At 42.3% G+C, this 26800-nt stretch overlaps 2 protein-coding genes across 5 annotated transcripts in view; one reads left to right on the forward strand and one right to left on the reverse strand.

The window, feature by feature from the left end:
- The window catches only part of zgc:172182 (coiled-coil domain-containing protein 89), a 42968-nt gene extending 42552 nt beyond the window's left edge, over positions 1 to 416 (reverse strand). The window contains exon 1 of one of the 4 annotated variants that reach the window (XM_061840992.1): positions 181 to 416. In XM_061840992.1, the coding sequence (XP_061696976.1) occupies positions 181 to 366 (186 nt within the window). In that variant the 5' untranslated portion in view covers positions 367 to 416. The remainder of the gene's footprint in view (positions 1 to 180) is intronic. The other 3 variants (XM_061840994.1, XM_061840993.1, XM_061840995.1) reach the window with 3 other exon arrangements.
- Positions 1 to 25033, forward strand: part of lrp2a (low density lipoprotein receptor-related protein 2a) — a 61834-nt gene extending 36801 nt beyond the window's left edge. The window contains exons 50-81 of the mRNA XM_061841001.1: positions 1440 to 1571; positions 2224 to 2425; positions 2506 to 2801; positions 4021 to 4687; positions 5270 to 5440; positions 5514 to 5737; positions 5893 to 6070; positions 7020 to 7216; positions 7311 to 7556; positions 7862 to 7990; positions 10394 to 10513; positions 11407 to 11523; positions 12852 to 12968; positions 13588 to 13725; positions 13815 to 13937; positions 14015 to 14143; positions 14498 to 14629; positions 15128 to 15259; positions 15363 to 15506; positions 15591 to 15756; positions 15833 to 15961; positions 16037 to 16260; positions 16350 to 16529; positions 18495 to 18614; positions 18753 to 18843; positions 18921 to 18988; positions 20310 to 20427; positions 20522 to 20642; positions 21744 to 21854; positions 23550 to 23666; positions 24559 to 24630; positions 24756 to 25033. Of these exons, the coding sequence (XP_061696985.1) occupies positions 1440 to 1571; positions 2224 to 2425; positions 2506 to 2801; positions 4021 to 4687; positions 5270 to 5440; positions 5514 to 5737; positions 5893 to 6070; positions 7020 to 7216; positions 7311 to 7556; positions 7862 to 7990; positions 10394 to 10513; positions 11407 to 11523; positions 12852 to 12968; positions 13588 to 13725; positions 13815 to 13937; positions 14015 to 14143; positions 14498 to 14629; positions 15128 to 15259; positions 15363 to 15506; positions 15591 to 15756; positions 15833 to 15961; positions 16037 to 16260; positions 16350 to 16529; positions 18495 to 18614; positions 18753 to 18843; positions 18921 to 18988; positions 20310 to 20427; positions 20522 to 20642; positions 21744 to 21854; positions 23550 to 23666; positions 24559 to 24630; positions 24756 to 24962 (5318 nt within the window). The 3' untranslated portion in view covers positions 24963 to 25033. The remainder of the gene's footprint in view (positions 1 to 1439; positions 1572 to 2223; positions 2426 to 2505; positions 2802 to 4020; positions 4688 to 5269; positions 5441 to 5513; positions 5738 to 5892; positions 6071 to 7019; positions 7217 to 7310; positions 7557 to 7861; positions 7991 to 10393; positions 10514 to 11406; positions 11524 to 12851; positions 12969 to 13587; positions 13726 to 13814; positions 13938 to 14014; positions 14144 to 14497; positions 14630 to 15127; positions 15260 to 15362; positions 15507 to 15590; positions 15757 to 15832; positions 15962 to 16036; positions 16261 to 16349; positions 16530 to 18494; positions 18615 to 18752; positions 18844 to 18920; positions 18989 to 20309; positions 20428 to 20521; positions 20643 to 21743; positions 21855 to 23549; positions 23667 to 24558; positions 24631 to 24755) is intronic.
- Positions 25034 to 26800: the final 1767 nt, after the last annotated feature.

The raw sequence follows: 26800 nt of genomic DNA on the forward strand, positions 1-26800 counted from the left end.
CGGCTTGTTTTGAAGCGACGGGTGTGTCGTTTGGAGATGGCGTTTAAGCTTGCTTGGCACCATGGCGCTGTTGGATAGCTTCTTGCCACACACCAGGCATAACGGAATAGGTGTCGTCTCATCCCCGGTGAAAGTAAATCCAAACGAAAGATAGCTTTCACTATATTGCCTTGAGCTCACCGTCTTTGCTTTCTTTTTCCCACCACTCATACTCGGGCCTTCATCCGGGTCAGAATCATATTGCCTTGAGCTCACCGTCTTTGCTTTCTTTTTCCCACCACTCATACTCGGGTCTTCATCCGGGTCAGAATCTTGTCCAGGGCGCAGTTCGGAGTTTGCAGTTGTCCTTTTTAAAAACTTCTCCATGACTGTCACCACAGCCTCTTAGGTGCATCACTAATTCTCTTGGAGGAACGAGGCAATCAGCTACGTGTTGCCACACGGACAAATATTACATTACTCTGCCAGCCTTTACAGCACGGACACTGGACAATGACATAATATTTGCAGAAAATTATTAATAAATGTTAATTTAAAAAAAAGTGATATTGGATAATTTCTCACGGCACACCTGACGATCTCTCACGGCACACTAGTGTGCCGCGGCACAGTGGGTGAAAATCACTGTTGTAGATAAAGCGCTATAAGTCCATTTACAATTTATTACTTCACAAAAGCAAGCAACTGTGGCTAGTTACATTACCTTCTGTAATTCTTTCTCACAGGGCTTTTAGTCGATAAATAAAATGATTTGGTGGAACAGTGGTTTAGCTAGTAAAGCGTTGACCTCACAGTTCTGAGGACCCGGGTTCGATCACGGACTCCCCTGTATGGAGTTTGCATGTTCTCCCCGTACCTGCATGGGTTTTCTCTGGGCACTCTGGTTTACTCCCACATCCCAAAAACATGCAACATTAATTGGACACTCTAAGTTTCCCCTATATCATGATTGTGAGTGTGGATGTTTGTCTCTATGTGCCCTGCGATTGGCTGGCAACCAGTTTACCCCGCCTCCTGCCCGTTGACAGCTGGGATAGGCTCCAGCACTCCCCACAACCCTCGTGAGGATAAGCAGCAAAAGAAAATGGATGGATGGATAAAATGACTGAACAGTTTAAGTGACGGAAATAAACCTGCATAAATTTAACCTTAAGGCTGTCCACCGCCTTCTGCACCAAAACAGTACTGCAATGCATTTTTGTTAAAAGGGGCTTAATTAGATGAATGTAACTATACTGTTTTCTTTCATTATTGTCTAAAAAAAAACATCCAGACGTTCACTCTTGAGCATTAAAAATAAGAGACAACATGGGCCACAGACCAATAGTATATGTAATATAGAAATATAAAAGTGACCATATTTGGACAGTAGCATATTTTTACTGAGAGAAATAATTCTTTAACATAACATCAATTGGAAATACATTTTGTCTTTGTAGCCACATTAGCAAAGACCTGCAATGCAGATCAGTTCCGTTGTGATGATGGAAGGTGCATTGCTTCCTCCTGGATCTGTGATGGTGACAACGACTGCGGTGACATGAGCGACGAAGACCAGAGGCACAATTGTGGTATGCACGATACGAATCGTCATCTGAATCAGTTTCTTAAACCCATTTTGCCCCTCACTCATCCTGAACAAGTGGCAGGTTTTGAATTTGGGGGAAAATTGGTTCTAAGGTTTGACTGTTTCCTGCCTTTTCTTTCTTTGCTGCCTGCCCCAGATTCCCATAGGACAAGATAGTGAGTGTGAATGGAAACTGGCATTTATTTTTTTATTGTACTTTAGAGGACGCTAATTCTGCCAAGCAGTAAAACGCTGTGGCAGTGTGGATGTAACTAGGAAAAATAATTACACACTAGTGGAGTGTACGATGCTGGACTGTGACAGATCTCAGTCTTTCTCTCCAGTCCAAGAAGCTGACAATCTGACATTCCTGATTTCTCCTGCCTCACTTGTTACTTTGTGTGTGCCTCCTTTCTCTGACTTCCTGGCTCAGGGTAGATCAAGAATCTGCATGTGTTTTCCAACAAAAAGATGCCTGCAGCCCTGCAGGAGACTTCCTTCAAACACAGTGGATCAACTGCGTTAGAGCGGATAAAGAATTTTAAGTCACGGCTGAATGTTTTTATGAAATAAAGTTAGGAATGTTTGGACTGTGACACCTGGGTCATCATGGTCACCTAAATCTTCTAAATCAACTCTCCTCTGATTACATCCAGCCAACCGCACCTGTTCGAGTGCAGAGTTCACCTGTGCGAACAGCCAACCGCCTCAGCGCAAGTGCATTCCTCAAGACTGGGTGTGTGACGGAGATGCGGACTGCACAGATGCACTGGATGAGCATCAGAACTGCACTCGGCGATCCTGTGGCATCAACGAGTTCACCTGCAGTAACGGCCTCTGCATACGTAGCTCCTACAGGTCCCATCAAAGAAACTCTTGCAGTTATATTCATCCTGCTCGACACTGTGACCTTACTGGGAGATGTCATTCGAAACTAGGTGCGACAGGCGAAACGACTGCGGGGACAGCAGCGATGAACAGGGTTGCACCTACCAGCCGTGCCAGCAGCACCAATTTACCTGCCAGAACGGCCGATGCGTGTCGCACGACTTTGTCTGTGACGGAGACAACGACTGCGGCGATGAGTCAGATGAGCTCCAGCAAATGTGCCACACTCCCCCACCCACATGCCCCCCAGGAGAGTTCAGATGTGACAACGGACACTGTATCCCCCTGAGCCAGGTGTGTAACCGGGACGACAACTGCTCCGACAACAGTGACGAGAAAGGATGTGGTAAGTGTGACAAGGATTTGTTTTGCATCCAATATACAATCTTTCCCCTCTATATCTCGGTAACCGGTAGTGCACCTACTATATTGCTATATTTATTTATGGTTTTATTTTACAGTATATAGTGGTGGCTTGAGATACGAGTCACCCGGTTTAAGAGTTTTTCAAGTAATAAGATGTCACTTGGTTTCTTTTTCTTTTTTTTTGCTTTGACTTGGTAAAGAAAATTTAAATAAGAGCACTGTATGGTGGTAGTGATCCAGTACAACTCCCTTCACAATAAACAGCAGTTTGGCAAATAGAGAGCGATTCATAAACAAACAGTTTTAAGCATGCCAAACTAAGATGAAACAAAGACAATTACACATTGTTTATTAAAAACAACCACATATCATTGCCTTACTTGGGTAGCTCTCCCACCTTATTTTAACAGAATGGAATATTAACAAAGAGGATTCCACCCAAATGACTGAATGTAGGTGGGTAGAGGCCTCTCTTCAATGCATCTTAATGACTGTTGTTTTACATCCCAAGAGTGATGGGGCCTTCCTCTAATTTAGGAGATACTTAGTTGGGCTTCCACACTAACATTCTGGCTGGAGTTGTACTATTTAACCCATGTGCATGAAATGATAAAGCCGGCTTATATTATTGCTGAAATGTTTTCTTAGACAGTTTGAACCACCAATTAGTGATTGATTCACTGCTCTGAGAATAAAATGACCAGGATGAACGACATATTCACGGGCATGCTGCTGCCTTGTGTGCAGATGATGCAAGCTCAATTCCCAGCCCAAGTAAAAAAACGGGTGGCTTGCATCAGAAAGTGCATCTCGTGTAAAAACTCTACCAAACAAATCATGCAAATGACTTGCTTTGGTGACTCCAAAAGTTGCAACAACAACAAAATGTCTTTGAGCTAAAGTGACCTGCATTGCATCAACTTTAAATGCAGGTGGACAGAAAACCTCATCTTCAATTTGTCCCGATCCACTTGTATGTTGCACACAAGGGTTGAGATGATGACAATGCACATCACCAAACAAATCACATTAACAGAGCAATTGCACACAAGTTATTTTTAACCAGAACCAAAAGATTGTGTCTGCAAATGAGTATCAAAATGTTTCATAACCAGTTTAGCTCTTTATCGTTTATTTTGATCTTCTCAGTTTGCAGGTATTTGGTGTATAATCATATTCTGGTGCTCATGTAATTCCAGGTATCAATGAGTGCATAGACCCGTCCATCCATCACTGCGACCACAATTGTTCAGACACCTCCACTAGCTTCATCTGCACTTGTCGTTCAGGCTATCGCCTCATGTCCGACGGTACAACGTGCGACGATGTGAACGAATGCAGCGAGATGCCAAGCGTGTGCAGCCAGGTGTGCGAGAACACGGTGGGCTCGTATGTCTGCAAGTGCGCCCCAGGATTCCTGCGAGAGCCGGACAGCCGCAGTTGCCGCCAGAACAGCAATATCTCGCCTTACCTCATCTTCAGCAACCGCTACTACCTCAGGAACCTGTCCACAGACGGGCAGGCCTACTCGCTGATACTACAGGGCCTTACCAGTGTGGTGGCCATGGACTTTGACCGTGTGGACAAGCGCTTCTATTGGATTGATGTGAACAGCAGAGTGATTGAGAGGATGTCCTTCAATGGCAGCAACAGAGAAGTGGTGGTCAGCGGAGTTCTGCATGGCGAGGGCCTTGCGATCGATTGGATCGCCAGGAAACTTTACTGGGTGGATAGCTTAATGGATTGCCTCAAGGTGTCGGAACTGGATGGCCGTTTTGTGAAAAAACTGGCTGAACATTGCGTTGATGCTAATAACACTTACTGCTTTGAGAACCCCAGAGCTATTGTGTTGCATCCCAAACACGGGTGAGTCGGCAAAAGTCAATGATTTAGCCCAACTAAGGGATTGGCCTGTGTTACTTCGCCACAATATATCAATACTAGTAGTATTCTCTATATCGTCAATTCATTTATTCATTAATTCATTTTCCATACCGCTTATCCTCACTAAGGTCATAGACGTGCAGAAGCCTATCCCAGGTGACACTGGGCGAGAAAAGGGGTACACCATGAACTGGTTGCCAGACAATCACGAGGCACTCATAAACAAACAACCTTCCGGACTCACATTCACACCGACGGGCAATTTTGAGTCTTTGATTAACCTACCATGCATGTTTTCGGGATGTGGGAGGAAACTGGAATACCCGGAGAAAACCCACATAGGCAAGTGGAGAATATGCAAACTCCACAAAGCCAAGGGGGGTATTGGAACCCAACTGTCAGCCAGATGTGCTTACCACTCATCCAAAGTGCTGCTAAGGCTGAAATTAGTCCAATTTACAATATTTAAATTCGTCAAACCAGGTCTACCTCTGACACATTTGAAACATGGGTTTATTGTTCTTATCCTGTATTTGTTCTGATGTTATTTTTTCCTCTTGTTAGATATGTATACTGGACTGACTGGGGCGACAAAGCCTTCATAGGACGAGTTGGAATGGATGGGACCAACAAAGTGGCGGTCATCACCTCTAAAATTGAGTGGCCCAATGGCCTCACCATTGACTACACAAATGACAAGCTCTATTGGTCTGACGCGCATTTGAACTACATCGAGTGAGTCCATATTCCCGTGTCACTTACAACAGAAAGTTTGAGCCTTGTAACTTTCATCTGTTTGATGTTTCAGATACTCCAACCTAGATGGCCACCACAGGCACACGGTGTACAACGGAGTTTTGCCTCATCCGTTTGCCATCACCGTGTTCGAGGACACTGTTTACTGGACTGACTGGAACACACGAACAGTCGAAAAAGGGAACAAATATGATGGCTCTGGTCGCCAGGTCCTGGTAAACACCACACACAGACCGTTTGACATTCATGTGTGCCATCCTTACAGACAGCCCATTGGTGAGTTCTGGTGTGACTTCTCTCACCCTATGCAGATATTTATTTTGATTTAGGGGGCAGGTTTAGATTATCAGCCTTACAATACGAGTCCTGTATTTGTCTAGCAAATGTAAACTGATATTGTTTGGGCCTTTCCTTACTTCTTCCTCCCGTAGTAAACAATCCCTGTGCTGTGAACAATGGAGGCTGCACTCACCTCTGCCTCATCCGTCACGGGGGGCGGGAACACACCTGCGAGTGTCCTGACCACTTCCTGGCAATGCCAGTAGGAGGAGTGACCAGATGCCTTCCCATGTGCACCAGCACCCAGTATAGATGCGCCAACAATGAACGGTTTGTCACGCAGTCTTTCCTGTTCTCTGGTTTTAGATCCAATTGCCCTCCACAAGGAAGTTGTGGGCTTGTTTGTTGGTGTGAAACATCGTCCCTACAGACAATTTCTGACATAATGTGTGTAAAGGTTAAGAAAAAGGCCCTAATGGCCCCGTCACACCATGACGTTCTGGTCAGCGCCCTATAACGTTTGAGGAAACGTTGGTAGTCGCCCATGGTCGCCGGGATAGCCCTAGAGTAGCGTTGTTTCCACGCCAGTGAACGTCAATGATCGCTGGGAATCGGCGGAGAACGCCGGTCCGGAAAAAAAGTTTTGAACATGCACAAAAGTTCTCACTGAGACCAGCGTTCATCAACGTTTAATTTTAAACGCTGCAGAATGTTCAAGAACATCCGTGGAACGTTTTACTAAGGTTCGCCGAGCGTTGCACGCGTTTGCTTATCGTTAGTCAGTTGTAACTTCAGCTTTACTTGGTTGTTACTTAATCGTTTGCTTTGCAGTGAACGACTCACTGGCAACCTGTCAACACCCATTGAACAATCCCCTAGCGCACACACCGTGTAACCAAAGTGAAACGAACATCGTTTGGTGTCCATTGAGCGTCATTCGAGCGTTTCCCGAACTTCCATGCATATGAGTATGTAAACCGATGCTTTGTAAAAGCAAGGTCCATTTAATATTAAGCTACTGTAGAGAGCACCTACTATGGAAGATCCAGAAAGCAGCAGTTCGTTTTCGCAGAAAAACTCCACCAGAGTATCCTCAACAACCCGGTCCAGGATGGTGCAATCCTTTCTCTGCTTCTTTTGTCTCTTTGTCGGACTGTCCTCACTGGGGTTTGCAAGGTGTTTAGGGTCACCAGGGGGTGTCGCATGTTCAGAGGACGTTGACCAGAACATCATGGTGTGACGGAGCCTTAAATGGTTGCCCTTGTTGTCCCTTCAATAGATGTATTCCGATCTGGTGGAAGTGTGATGGTCAGAGAGACTGCAGAGATGGTTCGGATGAAACTTTCACCTGCCCCACACGGCACTGCAGACTCGGGCAGTTTCAGTGCAATGACGCCAACTGCACCAGCCCGCACTTTCTGTGCAACGGCAAGCAGGACTGCCGCGATGGATCAGATGAAGACTCTGTGCTGTGTGGTTAGTTGTATGATCTTAACACAAACATTAGAAGAACTGTTCCAATCTTCAAATTGTTATTATACCTCATCATTCAATTGATGGTACCCTCCAGCCACACATCAGTGTGAATCTCACCAGTGGCAGTGTACAAATAAGCAGTGCATCCCTGAGTCGTGGCAGTGCGATGGTGAGGATGACTGCGGTGATCACTCCGATGAAGACGCATCCCATTGTTCCACCAGGACGTGCCGTCCCGGACAGTTCAAATGTCGCAATGGACGCTGCATCCCCCAAAATTGGAAATGCGACACTGATGATGACTGTGGGGACAACTCTGATGAGCCTCTGGAGGAATGCAGTATGCGATGTTTGACCTATCTACTTCATATAGTACATCCAATGATTTTCATATACAGTGCTACCTTTATTTACGACTGCTCCATCTTGACATTTTTTTTTTGTTATGAGCTATCACTTGATTGATTTTTTTTTGCTCCCTGTTGAAAGCCAAAATCTAATTAATTTCATTTGTAAGTCTAGATTCTACTTAACCCAAGCAATTCAGAAGGTTGCCTGACCTCTTAATAGTTCCACTTACAAATCAATTGAGGGTCCAAATGTCTCAAAAAGCACCACAGGGCCTGACTGTGTTTTGTTTTAAAGTGGGGCCGGCATATCGATGCGACAACCACACCGAGTTTGATTGCAAGACCAACTACCGATGTGTGCCTCTCTGGTCTGTATGCAATGGCCACGATGACTGCAGAGACAACAGCGATGAGCAAGCTTGCGGTAAGTCAAACAAAAGCAACAGGCTCTCTTCTAGCCACCATATAGAGTTTTTCGATACCAAAAAGCATAACTTTCAAGATCAATAAGGTCCCATTTGTTGACTATTTAGAGTGAAGAAAATCAGTATTTGAACACCCTGCTATATTGCAAGTTCTCCCACTTAGAAATCATGGAGGGGTTTGAAATTTTCATTGGAGGTGCATGTCCACTGTGAGAGATTGACCGTCATGTTTAGCTTCTTCCATTTTCTATTGATTGCTCCAACAGTGGGCCTTTTTTCACCAAGCTGCTTGGCAATTTCTCCATAGCCCTTTCCAGCCGTGTGCAGTTGTACAATTTTGTCTCTGGTGTCTTTGGACAGCTCTTTGGTCTTGGCCATGTTACAAGTTTGAGTATTATTGATTGTATGGGGTGGACAGGTGTCTTTATGCAGCAAACGACCTCACACTGGTGCATCTGATTCCGGAATATTACCTGGAGTGAACTTTTAAAGGCGGACTAACAGGTCTTTGAGGGTCAGAATTCTAGCTGATAGACAGGAGTTCAAATACTTAATTGCAGCTGTATCACACAAATAAAGTGTTAAAAAAATCATACATTATGATTTCTGGATTTTTCATTTTAGATTATCTCTCTGACAGTGGACATGCACTTACGATGAAAGTTTCAGACCCCTTGACCCCACGATTTCCAAGTGGGAGAACTTGCAAAATAGCAGGGTGTTCAAATACTTATTTTCTTCAGTGTAAGCCCGATTTCGACTAGACAGCACAGTTACATTCAATTTTAAGTACACTGGCGTACGTAACAACCGTGGTAATTTGAGCATTTAAGACCTGCTTTAACTACTTTTTATCAGTGGGCAACAGTTGGCTGCTAGTTTTGCTATGATTTGGAAATTTGAATTTCAGGTTAATGGCAAAATGTCACAATGTCACAGGTTGTCCCCAATAAAAGATATCCAGTCTTTCAATCTTGAGGCAACATAATGCTACATGGCTCCTCCAGCGTGAGGGAAGTGGCAGTTTTATAATAATTCTTAGACAGTTGAAGGATTTATAGATCATTTTTGGATGTTTCCCATCCATTGTTGTGGCTTGTTTTACAATGAAACTTAACTGCATTCATCATTTCATTTGTACCTGTGGCTTAAAAGTAAACAAATTTATGAGGTGTTGGACAAATATATGGTAGGTCTACATATGTATGCGTATGTGTCTGCTGTTGCGTTGTCTATGCGTGGGTGCACGGGTTCAGTTGCAGAGTTCTGTAGTCCGCACACACTCGCGGCAGCCCTCATGGCTCTTATCAGAGGCCCTCACTCCATTAGTGCCATCCCCGAGCAGGAGGGGAGATCCGTGCTAATCTTTCTGTAAGAATGCAGCAGATGGGCCAGGTGGAGGATGAGGAGGGCAGCACTCGCTCTATCTTTGACACCCGGCACTCTGCGGTGGAGACGGCTCACACCAGCTCTCCTCCACTCTGCTAACTTCTTGTCTCCCGCAGCCTTATCCAACATACACTTGTGTGCACGCACACACACAGACACGCACGCACACACACACACACACACACACACGCGTGGCATGAATACAGATGGCCCATCTGTCTCAGACACACTGCTCGACTCCCTCCTTTGTGGTTTAATTAAGATACTGGATGCCTTTCATTTCAAACTTTCACAATTATTTAAGCCCCTGACTTTGAAGTTATGAACCCAGTAAAACCTTAGCTAAGAACTCAGTGTGTGTCCAACCAGTGAGAGTGGAATGCAAATCCATCATTTAAATTGAGTGTCACAGGTACTGCACCTCATAAGAATGAGTTTTACTGAGAAACTAAGTACAGTAATATGGATTTTATAAAAACAAATGGGAAAATGTAATCTTAGCAGCACCTCATTGCTCTACTTAATGTACCATGTTCTCGATTAGAATGAAATCATCTAAATCACTTTAGAGACCCTGTATAATTAATATAAATGTCTTCTAAATTTGACACACCACAGAGTCGTGACCCACCTGCTGGCTTGTGAGTTAATAACTATATTATAATGTATAGATGATGATGCAGGGACTCAAGTTGTGAGGTGGGGACTCATGATGGTTGTCAAAATGTGCCACTGGACAAAGTTTTAGCCACGGCAAAAAATTGTGTAAATCCAAAAGAGGAAAAAGAGTTTTACTATATCGCCACAGTTGAGTACTACCTTAGCTACTGTATCTCATTTAGCATATTTTCAGCTGCTATGTTCAAAGTGTTGAATCTATTTAGAAATAAATTAACAATTTCACTTTTGGGAAAATATCGTGCTTGCTCATTTTGGCTGGAAACCACTGGAATTTAAGAAAACAAGTTTAGCAGTCATGCAAGCTATCTAAATATTTATCTTTCGTTTTATAGATGAGGTGACCTGCGACACTAGTGGAGACTTTCAGTGTGACAACCGTCGTTGCATCCCATTAAGGTGGCACTGCGACGGGGATGATGACTGCGGGGACAGTTCTGACGAACGCAGCTGCAGTGAGTCCTTGCCACATTTTGAATGGAATCAAACAAGAACACCTTCTAATATCTAATATCTAATACATTTATAATGATAATATATTGTAAGATATTGGGAAATCTACCTAGAGGTGAGATTTGTAAATTACAGTTTTATCAATACTTTAAAACCCTGATTGCATTCACCAGCCGCCTCAACGTGTTGGCTGAGTCTCTATTCCAGTTTTTACAGTTAATGTGTTATTAGTGTCATTTAATCTCATTATCTGATGACCATTCACACTTTAAATCAAATTTGATTTCAGGAAATATTCCCATCATAACAAGTAATGTTAGATAACCGCAGACCATAGCTGATGTAAGCCAAATTTAGAACACGTTAGTTTTGGTCATTTTGGTGGTACTTGGAGAGCCAAGTAGTTTTTGATGCGGTACTTGTGTAACAATTGCGAACCCCTGCCAAATAGTGACAGCTCTTCCTGAGAACTGCATGAAAACGGAGCACTGAAGGCAAACCCTTTTATCAGAGGTGATATTTTTGCAAGAGGCTTCACACTTGCGCTGACAGCTGGCTGCCGTAAGAGCAAAGAAGCGGGCTTATCAACAGCTTGCGAAACAGTCTGTCCTCAGGAGTGAGGGAGTCTGTCACCTTTGGCCCCCGCAGAATTAAGTCATGCCTGAGAAGGTGCTGCTTAATAAGGAGGAAAACGGTCTGGGATTTTCAGCCTCGTCGGTGCTGTTGAGCTTAAAGAGAGCTGTTTTCCTTGAGGTCATTATCAGGAGTAAAATACTATAGAGGCCTTGAAAACATGTTGATGTGTTCCTTCGCGTTTGATAAATGTGTCTTAAATGACAGAAATTGTGAAAAGTCTTCACTTGTGAAATATCTGTTTTTTTCCCCTCCCCCTTAGCACCACGCGTGTGTACTGAGAGTGAGTTTCGCTGCAATAATCTGCACTGCATTCCCGACCGTTGGGTCTGTGACCATGACAACGACTGTGAAGACAACTCAGATGAAAGGGACTGTGGTGGGTGGAGGTTCTTTGTTTTGGCTGGGGGTCTAGCTGTTTGCGAGTCACTGTGGACCACCATGCCAAGACCCAATAAAAGCAGGCATTTTTGAGTCTTGCAGACAGACGGGACCACCCGTCGTCTTTTATTCAGACAGAATTAAAGATTCCATGCATACAGTGCTGCGAGAATAGGGGAAATTTGCTGGTCATGTCACTCTAAGACTTGACTATAGCAGGTCTATAAAACAAGCCATGTTACCAACAGTTATATACATTGACACTCACTGGCCGCGGCATATGAAGCATGTTTCCTTTCAAATAGTCAACATTGTATGAATTTAATATTATGTATTATTGCAGCTACACTCTAAATTGCCCCTAGGTGTGTTTGTGAGAGTGGCTGTGTGTCTCGATGTGCCCTGTGATTTGCTGGCAACCATTTCAAGGTGTACCTCGCCTCCTGCCCGTTAACAGCTGGGATAGGCTCCAGCAATCCCTTCAACCCTTGTGAGGATAAGCAGCAAAGAAAATGGATGGATGGATAATTGCAAATGTTGTGTACATTGGTGAAATGATCTCTTATAATTCACATTATTACATGTACATGGTTTCTTGTGCTTAGTGGAAAAACATCCTTAAAATGTGTTATAGCAGGTCTATAAAACAAGCCATGTTACCAACAATTAAATACATTGACACTCACTGGCCGCGGCATATGAAGCATTTTTCCTTTCAAATGGTCAACATTGTATTAATTTAATATTATGTGTTATTGCAGCTACACTCTAAATTGCCCCTAGGTGTGATTGTGAGTGCGGTTGTTTGTTTCTATGTGCCCTGTGGTTGGCTGGCAACCAGTTCAGGGTGTACCCTGCCTCCTGCCCGAAGTTATCTGGGATTGGCTCCAGCACTCCTGTGACCCTTTTGAGGATAAGCAGCTCAGGAAATGGATGGATGGATGAAAGAAAAATTTCATTAACAAAGAAAAATTGAGAAGACATTTTGTTTGGTTTAGTGGGCTGCATAAAATATTGCAGCAGGCAAAATATGGGCCCCGGGCCTTAAGTATGACACCATTAAACCCACATATAAATAAATATCCTCTAATGATAATTCATATAAAATATATGACAATTCCTCCTTTGTCTTATCTTTTTAGTTAAAGTTCTGTAAAATGGACAACTTAATTCCTTAATTTCCTTTAATTAGTAACTACTTTAAATATCTTTCCAATATATAGTCAAGCAATATATCTTTCATAGAATGGGAAAGACTACAGTATTAGTGAAATGAATGGATCTTTACATATTGTGTAGTGATCCAAAAAAGTATCTGTGCTGCAGAGCTTCGGATGTGTCACCCGGGCTACTTCCAGTGCGAAAGTGGACATTGCATCGCCGATCGCTTCAAATGTGACGGCAACGCCGATTGCGTGGACTACACGGATGAGTCGTCATGTCGTGAGTTTGGACATTTTGATACGCAGTCTGAATCGCAAACATCTGTGTGTGTGTGTGTGTGTGTGTGTGTGTGTGTGTGTGTGCATAATGGGGGTCCTATCTTGAATGGTATCCTGTGTGGTGATTGACAGCATTACATGATAAAAAAAACATTTTACATAGCCATTTTATTTTGGGGTGTGTTGCTGCCCTGTGATGCCACATATAATGCAAACGCCAGAAACCACACTTGTGGTTGACTTTCTTGAATTCTACAATTTGGTATGCTTGAAGTTCATTCTTAGTACTTTGCAGACCTCTCAGCTGATCATCAAACTGGAATTAATGTCCTCTATCCAAGTAAAACCCTTTATGATTTTGAATGTTAGAACAATCCAGGTTCAACTGAGGTAGCTGAGCTCAAACCAGGCACAACCTAACTTGTTCAGGGTTTTTTTCAGGACCCATTTTTTGGATTGGTAGTAGGCAGGTAGTAAGACGGTACAATTATTTTGTCACGTTTAGTAACTTTTTGGACTTGGTGGATGAATGCAAAATAGTTGCATATAATATATATATGCTTTATTCATTTTCAGTACAAGTCTCCTATTGAGATCAACATTCTGTTCTTGACTTTTAGCGCCACGCTTTCCAAACGGCACGTACTGCCCCCACTTCCTGTTTGAATGCAAGAATCACGTCTGTGTCCAGCCCCACTGGAAGTGCGACGGTGACGACGACTGTGGGGACAGTTCAGATGAGGAGCTTCACCTTTGCTGTAAGACGAATGCACACAAAAAAAAGTCCATCAATTTCCATTTCAAATATGTTGGCTGTAACCGAGACAGCTAAACTTTGCCTTCACAGTGTCAGTCCAGTGTGAGACGCAGTTCCGTTTCCGCTGCGACAACAACCGCTGCATCTACAGTCACGAGCTGTGCAACTCTGTGGATGATTGTGGTGACGGCTCGGATGAGAGACAAGAAAACTGTGAGCTGACTTTGAAGCTTCTATTCCTCTATTGTGTTCTTTAATAATCCATGAGTGTGATGTTTCTCCCTCTACAGGTCAAAGCCCCACACACGGACCCTGCACAGACGAGGAGTACAAATGCAGTAATCGAAGATGTGTTCCTCTTCAGTATGCGTGCGATGAGTATGATGACTGCGGGGACCAATCGGATGAACTCGGCTGCCGTAAGTAACGTTAACAAGTTCTTGGAACACACCAACTAGAATGCACGGGTGTCAATTTCTTTCTCATCAAGGGCCAGATCGAAGTTATGGTTTCCCTCAGAGTTTTGCCCATCATATTGCTGTAGTTCAGTCCAGTGCAGCCCTCTGGATAGAGTTTCCCTGACTTTTTGCGAACGCTTACTGTAAAAATTCAGTGTACCTGTACACCTGTAATATACCCTTCAAATTGGGAAACACTACCCTAACATTGAGGTTGATGTTATGTACCCACTGACATTCGTTTTCTCGCTACATCTCGTCTATCCTTCTCTTCTCTCTGAATGCTCAACATATTATTGCATGTGCTTCGACCAGACCAGCACAGCACACACTCTTGTAGTGACCACGTATGTGAACACAACTGCACTGACCTGACCGATGGAGGGTTCTTGTGCTCCTGCATGCCAGGCTACCAGGCCAGAAGCGGCGAACGCCACACCTGTGAAGGTATTAAGAGTGATGCACTTCAACCAAGTCATATTCATGCTATTCAACAACTAGGAAAAAATGTTCAATTCATTTTAAACACTGTAATGATAGGGCTATTTCTCAGTTGTGCTGCTTGTTTAGGAAGTAAGAGATATTTCCCTCACACTAAACTCATCAGTGTCACAATACTGTGAATTTTTTCCTCATCTGTCCATTTTCTGAGGCGCTTATCCTCACAGAGTTGCCAGGAATGCTGGTGCCTATCCCAGCTATTTGAGGGCAGGAGGCAGGGTACACCCTGAACTGGGTACCAGCCAATCGCAAGGCACATGGAGGCAAACAACAGTCACACTCACAATCACAGCTCGGGGGAATTTAGAGTATCCAATTAAAGCATGTTTTGGGATTTGAACCCTGGTCCTCAGAACTGTGAGGCCAATGATCTAACTGGATGCTCCACAATTCTGCCACTTTTTTTTTTGCTTACCCTCAATGTTGTCTGTTTTGGGAAAAAAGATATCAATGAATGTGAGGTGTACGGGATTTGTCCACAAGAGTGCAAGAACACAAAAGGAAGCTACGAGTGTTTCTGCGCTGAGGGCTTTGTCTCCTTTAGTGAGCCGCACGGAATCCAGTGTGCCGCACAAGGTAAGGAAGAACACTGCAATGAAGCCTCATAAATGATTCACTTTAATTTGAGTGTTTACAACCTATTTCTAAAAGTATCTGTTGCATATCTCTCTAATAAAAGGAAACCCACCAGTGCTGCTTCTGCCAGATAACGTCCGTATTCGCCGTTTCAACCTGTCATCAGAGCAGTATTCAGACTATGTGGACAATGCAGAGCATATTCAAGCTCTGGACTACTTGTGGGATCCCGACAAACAAGGCCTTAGTAAGGATCTGACGATATTTTTAGTTTTGTGTGTCTGCAGGAACAAAAAACAACTACTTACACAAATCCCTGTCTTATTTGTAGGTATCGTGTACTGGACAGTAGTGGGTCGAGGATCCGAGTTTGGCTCCATCAAACGGGCCTATATGACCACCTTCAATGATCACGGCAACAACCCAGTCAGAGACATGGACCTCAACTTGAAATATGTGGCCAATCCCGACGGCATCGCTGTGGACTGGGTTGGCGGGTAACGTACCTGGACTTGTTTGGTGTTTTACATTCAGTCCAGTCGGTTATTGGTTCACTCTCAATTCTGTTTGCAGGCACATTTATTGGACTGACACTGGCACCAATCGCATTGAAGTAGCCAAACTGGACGGACGCTACAGGAAGTGGTTGGTCCACACTGACCTTGACCAGCCCGCTGCTATCGTTGTCAATCCAGCACTCGGGTACAAATGCTTGGATGTTATCGGACAATGTGTTGTACAAAGATTGGTCAGTGTAACATGACGTCATCTCTGCAGAACAATGTACTGGACAGACTGGGGCAGGAGACCTAAAATAGAGTCAGCATGGATGGATGGCCAAAAAAGGCAGGTTCTGGTCAACGAAGAAGACTTGGGCTGGCCTACTGGTCTGGCTCTGGACTATCTGAATGCACACAGGATCTACTGGTGTGACTCCAAAGAAAACATCATTGGGTCCATGAAGCCTGATGGTACAGACAGAAAGATCATCATATCAGGAGGTCAGAGCCATATGTTTTTGTCAAGTTTCAATACGTTTTGTCACAATGTTACATTAAAACAATCAACAACTATTGTGTCTATGTTCCAGACATTGGGAATCCATACAGTCTGGACCTTTTTGAGGGCCATGTGTACTGGACAACTAAGGAGAAAGGGGAAGTGTGGAGGACTAATAAGTTTGGGAAAGGAAATAAAGTCAAAGTTTTAACCATCAACCCTTGGTTGACACAAGTCCGCATTTACCAGGAACACCGACACAACCACTCAGGTCAGTCTTTAATTACACGATTACGAATGTACTATATTTACCAAAATTGAACTTAGATTCTCACCCTATACATTGTTTGTTAATGTGTTGAACTTGAATTGGATGTATTGTTAATAATAACAAAAGAGTGCTAGTTAAACTAGAAATATATGTGTATGTAAATATAGATTTGTGACGACAATAAAATCCATGCCAAGAATAATGTGTCAAATTCTAATATTGCAGATACAATCACATTTTTGATAGGTTAGTGGCCCTGTTGCCAAAGGAGTGACAGTAGTGATGAAAGAATGGAAGCACCAAAACTGGACTGGGACCACATTTGTAATTTATTAGCATGTCCAATTTTTATTGTATAAACAGACAAACAGACAAGACATACTTTTTCCATCCACAATGGAAATTTACTCTTCCAGTTTTTTCCACATTACAAACAGCACAAGGCAAAGTGTTAAACATAAAATATATATTTTGCAGTAGTACTAGTATAGTATAGTACGACCCCAATTCCTATGAAGTTGGGACATTGTGTTAAATAAATAAAACTAGAATGCAATTATTTGCAAATCGTTTTCAACCTCTATTTAATTTAATCCACGCCAAAGACAAGATATTTAATGTTAAAATGTTGTTGTTTTTACCAAATAATCATTAACTTGTTATTTTATGGCTGCAATACGGTCCAAAAAAGAAAGTTGAGTAATGCTCATCAAACATCTGTTTGGACCATCCAACTGGTGAACAGGCTCAATGGGAGCAGGTGCGTGCCATGATCGGGTATAAAAGGAGCTTCCCTGAATTGCTCACAAGTAGAGATTGGGCCGAGGTTTACCTCTTTGAGAACAAGTGCGTGAGAAAATAGTCAAAACAGTTTAAGGACAGTGTTCCTCAATGTACAATTGCAAGGAGTTTAGGGATTTCGTCATCTGCGGTCCGTAATACAATCAAAAGGTTCAGGGAATCTGGACAAATCACTACATGTAAGCAGCAAGGCCAGAAACCAACATTGAATGTGCGTGACCTTCGATCCCTCAGGGGGCACTGCATCAAAAAACAATATCAACGTGTAAAGGATATCACCATGCAGACTCAGAAACGCTTCAGAAAACCAATGTCAGGGAATAAAAGTCAGCGCAACATTCTCAAGTCCAACTTGAAATTCTACTGTGTAAAGCAAAAGCCATTTATCAACAACACCCGCAAACGTCACCGGCTTCTATTGGCCCGAGCTCGTCTAAGATGGACTGATGCAAATTGGAAAAGTGTACTGTGATCCAACAAGTCAAATTGTTTTTAAATATTGTGAACATAAGGTTGTCCGGGCCAAAGAGGAAAAGAAGCATCCAGACTATTATGGACGCAAAGTTCAAAATTAAATTCTGTTACTTTACTGTTGGACAGCTGAAGCTGTTTAAAAGAAAAGGTGATGTAACACAGTGGTAAACATAACCCTGTCCTACCTTTAGCCATAAAATTCTAAATTAATGATTATTGGATTAAAAAAAACAAAGTTCATCAGTTTGACCACTAAATATGTTGTCTTTGTAATGTATTCAATTAAATATAGGTTGAACATGATTTGCAAATCATTCTTCTCTGCTTTGTTTAGCATAATGTCCCATCTTCATTGGAATTGTGGTTGTATTTTTCACTAGAACAAAACAAAAATTAGAATGAGGATGTAATTCTGAAAGTTCAGAATAAGTTACCTGGGGATGAATGTGCAAAATGTTGAAAGGGGTTTGAGGGAATAATATTAGCGTTTCCCTCCCAGGGTGGAATTGAAAAGTCTCTTGTGATGTGGGAAGAAGGACATTCTTAGACTGTCAGTACTATTAAGTAGCAAATTCTTCATCTTTGTAATTTCATTGTGTTTATTGAATTACTTGTGACCCTTATTTATTTTTCAAAATTTCTTTCAACATCAGTCGTCTGATTTGAGTGATTGTGCTCTGTCCTCTGCAGTTCCCAACCCTTGCAAAAATGTGTGTAGTCACCTGTGTCTTCTCCGGCCGGGTGGATACACCTGTGCCTGCCCACAAGGCTCCTCTGCACTGGATTTCGACTCGGCTGAATGCGATGCAGGTACACCACACCTTGACCGCACATGCTGCCCGTCTGTCCTCATGAGTCTGACTGCTCCTCCGTGTCTTGATTTTGTTGGGAATTTCTATTTTTTTATTTTACGTTCAGTTCATTTTTGCCTGGCTTCTTCCCCCGCAGCCATTGAGACGCCTGTTGCAATGCCTCTTGCATGCAGATGCATGAATGGTGGGACCTGCTACACTGATGAAGGGGGTCTACCAAAGTGCAAGTGGGTGTCATTGCTTGGTGTTTCATAGCAGCTCATAAAAGTTCACCCGGTAATTAATTTTTCTCCGTTGTACAAAGATGCCCTTACAGTTATTTGGGCAGCTATTGCGAAATGGGCAAGTCACGAAGCGCTCCAACAGGAACAGGTACTGAGACATCATTTACCACCACTTTGTGTCACATATCAGGTGTTCAAAAATGTTGACATATTTTGTCATCATAATTTTATGGATATCCATGGAGACGGTTACAAGTAACTCCTCAGTAACGCCCCTTATTTGTTCTTTGCAGAGGATAAAAATATGTCTGTTAGTACTGGTATATGTCTATATATGTTGCTCCACCATTTGTGTTTACATGTCGACACTGGTGACTCCTTGGCTCATTTTCACTCTCTCTGCATCTCTGCAGGAGCTGAGTGTAGACGCCTATTTCATATGCATTAGTAATGCAGCTTTGGAGGTTTTTGCTTTCTGACAACGGAGGTCAGGCAGAAGATGTACTTCCTGGTTCAGACTTACCACCAGGTGTGGCGTGTAGAGCGCTATCTGGCCTTATGTGGATGGTCTTGAACATCACAACCCTGGCCCACACAACCATCGTCTCACAGGGTGGAAGACGTTTTTTGTGTCCTCACACTTTTCCAGGAGTTCTTTTAGGCAGCCAGCTATCCAATCACAGCTGTGGGACTGGTCCTGTCATTGTCATCCACTGCCCTGTATTCCCTGAGGAAAATCACCAGCCCTCTGGGTGAAGATGTTCTGGTCCACCCTTGCCTGGGGTGCCTCCTTTTCAGTTTTCTCTGCACAAACTCTGCTTGAGCTAAACACGGTGCCTCCCTGATGGGGCTAATCTGACGTGCAGGCCAGCCTTGGTATCCCCATCCTCACCACCTCTTCTTAAGGGTTTTCCTCTCATATGGGCTGACTCTCTGCTGAGCTATTGTGCGGAGCATGTCCAGTGGACAATTCTGCCCACCAGGGCATCATCCACTCATCTTTGATAGGACAGTGGATTGACATTGTTAGCAGGGGGTGTGGAGACCACGGGGAGGACCTAGTGCTTTTCTTGGTTCCTACTTTTCTGGAGCTCCTGTGTGGGATGAAAAAAAAGAAAGTTCCATATGCAACTACTGTTCTATGAGTCCAGAATTATCGCCAGCGCACTCTGTCACTCAGAATCCCCGCATTCACACAAGACAATTCTGTAGGAACTGAACTCCAAGTGACACCAGAACGTCTACCAGTCCTGGATCACCAGGGGTGGGTCACGTGACTTTTTTGGTGTGCATACTCAAACGGTCCTCGCTCGTAGGGAATATCAGTTCTTTCAGCACCACTTTCTGGCAGTCATTCAGGTTGCAGAGAACCATAGTTTCATACGTGCATAATGTTTGTTTTCCAGTGAAAAAGAGAGGTTAGATGAAAATGTTACAATATAATAAGGATCTGCCTTTTCTGTCTCAAGCCGTGACAGTTCTACTCGCAGTCATCATCATCCTTATGACTGGAGCTTTGGCAGTTGGCATTTTCCTCAACTACAAACGAACCGGATCCTTCATCCCCTCTATGCCAAAGCTGCCCAGGTACTTTCGGTTTTCAACTCCTATTTAATTAGATTGTGCACAGATGCTTGCAAAAGAACAGTACTGAGATGACATCATTCTATATCTTCCGTAGCCTCAGCAGTCTTGTGAAGTCAAACGAGACAGGGAATGGAGTGATATTTCACTCAGGTGATAACGTGGATCTCGGACCGACCCACATTGGAGTGTCATTCATTGATACCACAATGCAGTTGGTGAGTTCTACAGAGCACCGAGGTTGAAGTGAAATACAAGAACCCATCAAGGAAGGCAGTAAAAGTATTTTCACTCGTGCAGGCAGTGCCACCTTGCTGACAACTTCACTTAGTATAATTGTCACAAATTGACGTTCATGATCGGATTAAAAAATAATATACCTTTGTGCTGTACTGTATACAGAATAAATATTTGTAATTTTACCATGTATGTAATTTTCTAAGGCGTGTCATATTTATTTGGGTTACTTTTCCCCCTGTTGTTCTATTTCAGGGTTGCATTGAGTGGCGTACACAGGGCGTTTATGTAATCCTCAGTGTCAGTTAGTTGATGAAAGAGATGAAAGAGCTTGAGCTGCTAGTTTTAAAGAAAGAGACCAGAATGTGAGCTGCATACAGCAAGATCTTCATTTACTCCTAATAACTCCTAAATTCTTGTTAGGAGGCAAAATGGTATGTGACCATGATTAATGTATATTTTATGTTTTTGAGGTACGTTATATCAATGTTGAGAGGTAGTATTTCTGCTTCATGTAATTGCTGAAGCTTTGATCTCTTTGTAACGGACAATCTCTGGAGTTCTTAACTTCGCTATGTGCTGCTCAGTACAACTCTCAAGTAGAACAGGGGCACAGTAACCCAAATAGATATTAAATATCTGAGCAAATTACATACATATAAAATTGCAATCATGCATATACAGCAGAAAGGTATATATTTTTAATACAACCGTGAATATACATTCACGACATTTAGACCAAAAAATCGTGTTCTGCTCATTAGAAGCTAACTCTAACACTAATCTGTTCCTCCAGAAAAACTCATTGCAGTTCTACTCGCCTTTTTTGCTTTTACATGATACTTTTTCAGACTGTGTAGTCCCCCTTGAAAATGGCTTTGAAAGTTCACCCTTTGAATTTTCACACAGCCCAACCGTTCGGTATAGATGCTACGACGTTATGTAGATTAGCTATACCCTAACAGGAAAGTGCAGTCAAATTTCCATTGTATGTCCCCTTTGACGAAATCCTATTGAATACGTCATGATGATTATGTGTCTGGGAATGTTAATTTCGTAACATCAATCCAACATCACTGTAGGATGATCATTTTGCCATGGAAGCAGCCAGGCATCCTGTCACCTTTGAGAACCCGTTATATGCCAACACGGCTGCCATGGCTACCGACCCAGCTGTCATTCACGCCTCACAGGTACAGATGCACGCATTGCACACATCTCGCATTTTAAGTCTTGGCAATCAGCAAGCGGGGGTCACAGCCCCTTTATAATGTCTTCACAAAGAGGGGCAAATTCCACGTGGAAATTAATGGCATTCATTTACTTTAATGATACCAATAAAAAAATCATTTCATGTTGCATTTTTTGGTGGCTCAGGGGGCTCAATGCCACGTTATACGGCTGTAGATATTGCACATATCATAAACCGCCACTGAGGACAAAGACAAATACAATGAAATGAAGCGATTAGATTTTTGGAAGCAAATACATACATTTTATCATATTTAGGTTGTAAATGAAGGTCAGTGGGTAGCACAGAACGGTTAGCACATTTTGTCTCACAGTTTCGAGGACCCGGGTTCAAATCCAGCCTCACCTGCGTGGAGTTTGCATGTTTTCCCTGTGCCTGTGTGGATTTTCTCCAGGCACTGTGCTTTCCACATCTTAAAAACATGCATTCATTGGACACTCTAAATTGCCCTGAGGTGTGATTGTGAGTGTGGCTGTTTGTCTCTATGTGCCCTGCGATTTGCTGGCAACCAGTTCAAGGTGTAACCTGCCTCCTGCCCGTTGACAGCTGGGATAGGCTCCAGCACTCCCTGCGACCCTAGTGAGGATAAGTGGCAAAGAAAATGGATGAATGGATGGATGGAATAAACCCTCCAATCTGAAGTAATATTATTATTACACATATCTCAGACATTAATTGAAAAAAAAAAATCGAAAAAAAAACAAAACATTTTTGAAATCCACGCCTTATCTGGATATGTGCCAACTTTCACGGCCAGACCCGGAAGAAACGTCCTTGATTCCCCCCCGGGACGTTTCTAGTGCTTAGGATTACAGACCATTCGTTCTAGCTAGGCCAAGGTGCTGACACGTGCACCAAATTGCAACAAAACGCACTCAAATTTGTTACAGATTTGTTTAAGATGTTTCTAGGTGAAATCTGTGGATAATTTTGGCATTAAAAGAAACACTGAACCCTCAGCTACTAACTTTTAATGTGTGCTCCCATTCCTGTCATTTTTGACAAAGTCCTCCTTTAAGCGTGATTATGAGGGTGAATGGTTATTTTTATATGTGCCTTGTGATTGGCTGGTGACCAGTCCAGAGTTTACCCTGCCTCTCACCCAAATTCAGCTGGAATAGGCTCCAGCAACCTGAGTGAGTATAAGCAGGAAAATGGAGCAATGGATGGATGGCAGTGTTTCTGAAAGAAGCCAGCAGATCAAGTCCTGACTCCTCACCACTGCGATTGACTAATTTACTAACAGAAGGATTTTAAACAAAGTTAAGTTCACAAATATATTATGATTGAACTGGATTAGTTTTCAAACTCAATGTGTCATTCACAACTCTCACGAGAGACACAAGACTAAAAAATGTCCGACCACAAAACCCTCCAACTGGACAAAAAGGCTATAATATTCCAGAACTTTGATCACATCCGAGTTCTTTTCCAAATATTTAGCCAGGAAGTGCAATCAAACAAAATTTTTTTGAGAATGGTCTTGAAAACAAAGAATACTAAACAAAACACAATTTTTCTTTCTGCGTATTTTGGAAAACCTTCTTCCAATCCAGAAAAGATATCGTTTTTTTGCATTTCAGGAGTATATCCCAAACTACTAATACACTTTTTTTTTTTTTTTGCTGACAATTAGGTGACTGTTAACGTGAGTGGCGAGAAATTACAGAACAACTTTGTGAACCCAGTTTATCATGCCGAACAAAGCGGGGGCCTTGTAAATACTTCATCTGTCAAGACCAAACCTGTTGAGGTCAGTCTTTTCTTTTAATTTATTATAAAGACTATGTTGTGTGTATCATATTCTCTATCTTGCAAGCAGTTGGGGGCGCGTCAAGTACACTGTACTTGCAACTTGGTCATGCTCACTTGGTCTTTTACACCAGCCTAGGATCTAACCATTCATTCTCTTAACAGAAGACTGTGAACCTGAATGTACAATAAAATGTGGTTTAGATATTGACTTTAACGAGTAAATATAAAAAAACATCTAAAAAAATCAATGAACCTTTTGGGACGTTAAACAACTGAGATAATGTGGTAGCGCAAATGAGTCACATAACGCATCCCTCCTCAGCCACTTGAGTTATCAAGCTTATCGATCACGTGAATGGCGAAAACAAGTTTTGAAATTATTTATCTTGATCACATTTTGTAGAGAATATCACAAACATTTGTCCTTTGAACAAGGGTGTGTTGACTTTATGCCGCTGAACATCACAGTTTGTGTTAAAAAGAGATGAGGCAACTAGTCAAAAGGTTTTATTCAGGATTGTGGGCCATGTCAAATGTTTTTTTTTATAAGTTCATGCCACAGGTTGCATATGAATGCTGGGGTGTACTTTGGACACCCCTGCTTTAGGTGTATGTAGTATCAGTACACTAGTTTCACAAAATAGATGAGGGTTTTTGACAGTATAGCTATTTTTAATGCTTTTAAGAAATCTTACCAAATCATATTTTCCTGTTAGCAGATAATTTTGGTTGAGTAATTTTGTTCTCATTCCCTTAGCCTACATTTTTGTAGTGATAGTTTGCTAGTGTAGTATGTACACGGTACATCAGTTGATGCATGGCTTGCATGTTTTTAACATAGTTGGCAGATAAAAAGGATTCTGACTCTGATGATGTGCGTTTACTTTTAGGAGTCAACATGGAGCTTTTTCAAGCGCAAACTGAAACCCAGCAGCACATTTGAAAACCAGTCCTACTCCAAGGTGAGTTATGATTGATTGTGGATTAAAAAAAAAAAAAAGTAATTCACAAAAATAATACCCCCACCCTTCCAAAAACCCAAACAGCTTTATTCAACTTTTTATGTTATTTTTCTGGGGGGGGACAGATGAAGGATGACAAGTATGAAGGAAGCAGAGGCAGTGACAATTCTTCCCTTGAGCCATTTGAACCACCCCCCAAACCTCCAAGGAGGGACCATCATCATCATCACCACCACCACCATCATCATCATCATCATCCAAGCACCTTTTCACCCACCGAGGACAGTTTTAAGGACACGGCCAATCTTGTAAAAGAGGACAGCGATGTATAACCACACCCTCGCTGAAGGGGAGAATCACACTTTGCACAGAATTTATTTTTTTAATGCAGCCTGCGGGGGGGGGGGGGGGGGGATATTACAAGAGATATACAGTACAGTGGTGCCTTCAGATATAACAAGTAAGCCGACTTCTCTGTTTTTTAAAATGCGAGTTCATTATTATTATTATTTGTTTTCTTTAACCTGTGTGCAGAAATTTGAGATGGTTTTCCAGATTCTTCAACAAAGATAATTCAAGCTGTTTAATGCCGCTCACAGTTGAAATGTACTGTCAAACTAAACAACATATTTATATATGTGTATTTATAACAACCGCACAACTTTGCCTTCCACTAGCTTCATGCTAACATCCAATCCAAATGCCCGTAGATGGGCAAACAAATAGCATCGATAGTTGCAGGGGGAACAACACTATAAGCAGTTAGAACGCAAACCATGCACAAACACATGTAGACAAACAATATAACTACTACTGCCATATTTTCATGATCTTCTGCAAAATAAATGAATACATTCATTTAGTCATTTGCAGTATTTGTGAAATTTCTTATTCATTTGTCTTCATCGCTGTATGGTGCCTCCATGTGGCCAAGTTGCAGGAGACGTAAGGAATTGGTGACGATGCGCTAACGTTTGACTTACTTTACATTATATTTTATTATGGATTTACAATATGTTTTAAGGAGGAACTATAAAGTGCCATTTTACCTTTTCATAAAACTAGCTTTTGACAGCAGGCTGGAATTGAATAATGGCATTTCCCCTCATTTCAATGGAAAAAGAAGATTTGAGATCCATGTGTTTTGACCAAGGTAATGGAATGAATTAGACTCGTATCTCAAGGCACCACTGTACATTTCTTTAGAATAAGGAAAAAGAAAATCTATGCCTTTGTGACATTACATATGCCAATTCTCGTGTTTTCTTTATTTTGGTGTATAATAAGTATATCTTTGCACTGATGGGGCTGATAAAGACTGATAAATATGATGTATATTTGTAAATTTGAATGATAAGATTTTGAAATAGGACGTGTGGGTAGTTCTGGATTTATACACACATTCTAAAAGGTGAGCTGCATCTCCTTCTGTACAGAATCTCTTATCATCATGAGGAAAAATCTCTGATCTTCTGCCTTTGCCATAAATTTATCAAACATGCAGTTTATATATATGTCTGAGGTAAATAATGTAATAGTTTTAATCAAAGTTTATTATTATTTTTTTTTTACTCTTATGTGATCCCTGACATTGTGACTTTTAATCACTGTGATCATGTTTTCTGTGTATCATTAATGATATGGGGATAATGGACACAATTGTTTGAAGCAATACTTGAACATGCTTCCGCATAGACGTGAAATTATGTGGATGATTGTCTTGAAGACCCGCGCGACCTAAGAATGCAGATGAGTCATTATGTCCACAATGTGAAAGCATTTCAAGATGTGACGTGATTACAAGTTAAACCTGCTTTCGCTGATTGTTGACAACATGCAGTTTAAATTACTACTGCTGAGACGTGACTGAATAAATGTTTTATTTTGTGACTCAGTCTTAAAGGACATTTATAATATATTAACACAATTGTTCTATAGTTCTGGAGTTAAAAAGGGTCCGCCCCCCCAGCTCCCCCATGAGCCTGTTGCCAGTACCTTTCGTTATTAAACTAGTGTGAGTTCTGCAGTGTCATTGTTTGCCTATATTTAAAGTCTGGACTGTTAAAATTGGGCGACACGGTGGATCAGCTGGTAAAGCGTTGGCCTCACAGGTCTGAGGTCCCGGGTTCAATCCCGCCTGTGTGGAGTTTGCATGTTCTCCCCGTCCCTG

Source organism: Syngnathoides biaculeatus, chromosome 14 (assembly GCF_019802595.1).
Source record: "Syngnathoides biaculeatus isolate LvHL_M chromosome 14, ASM1980259v1, whole genome shotgun sequence".
NCBI classification, from domain to species: domain Eukaryota; kingdom Metazoa; phylum Chordata; class Actinopteri; order Syngnathiformes; family Syngnathidae; genus Syngnathoides; species Syngnathoides biaculeatus.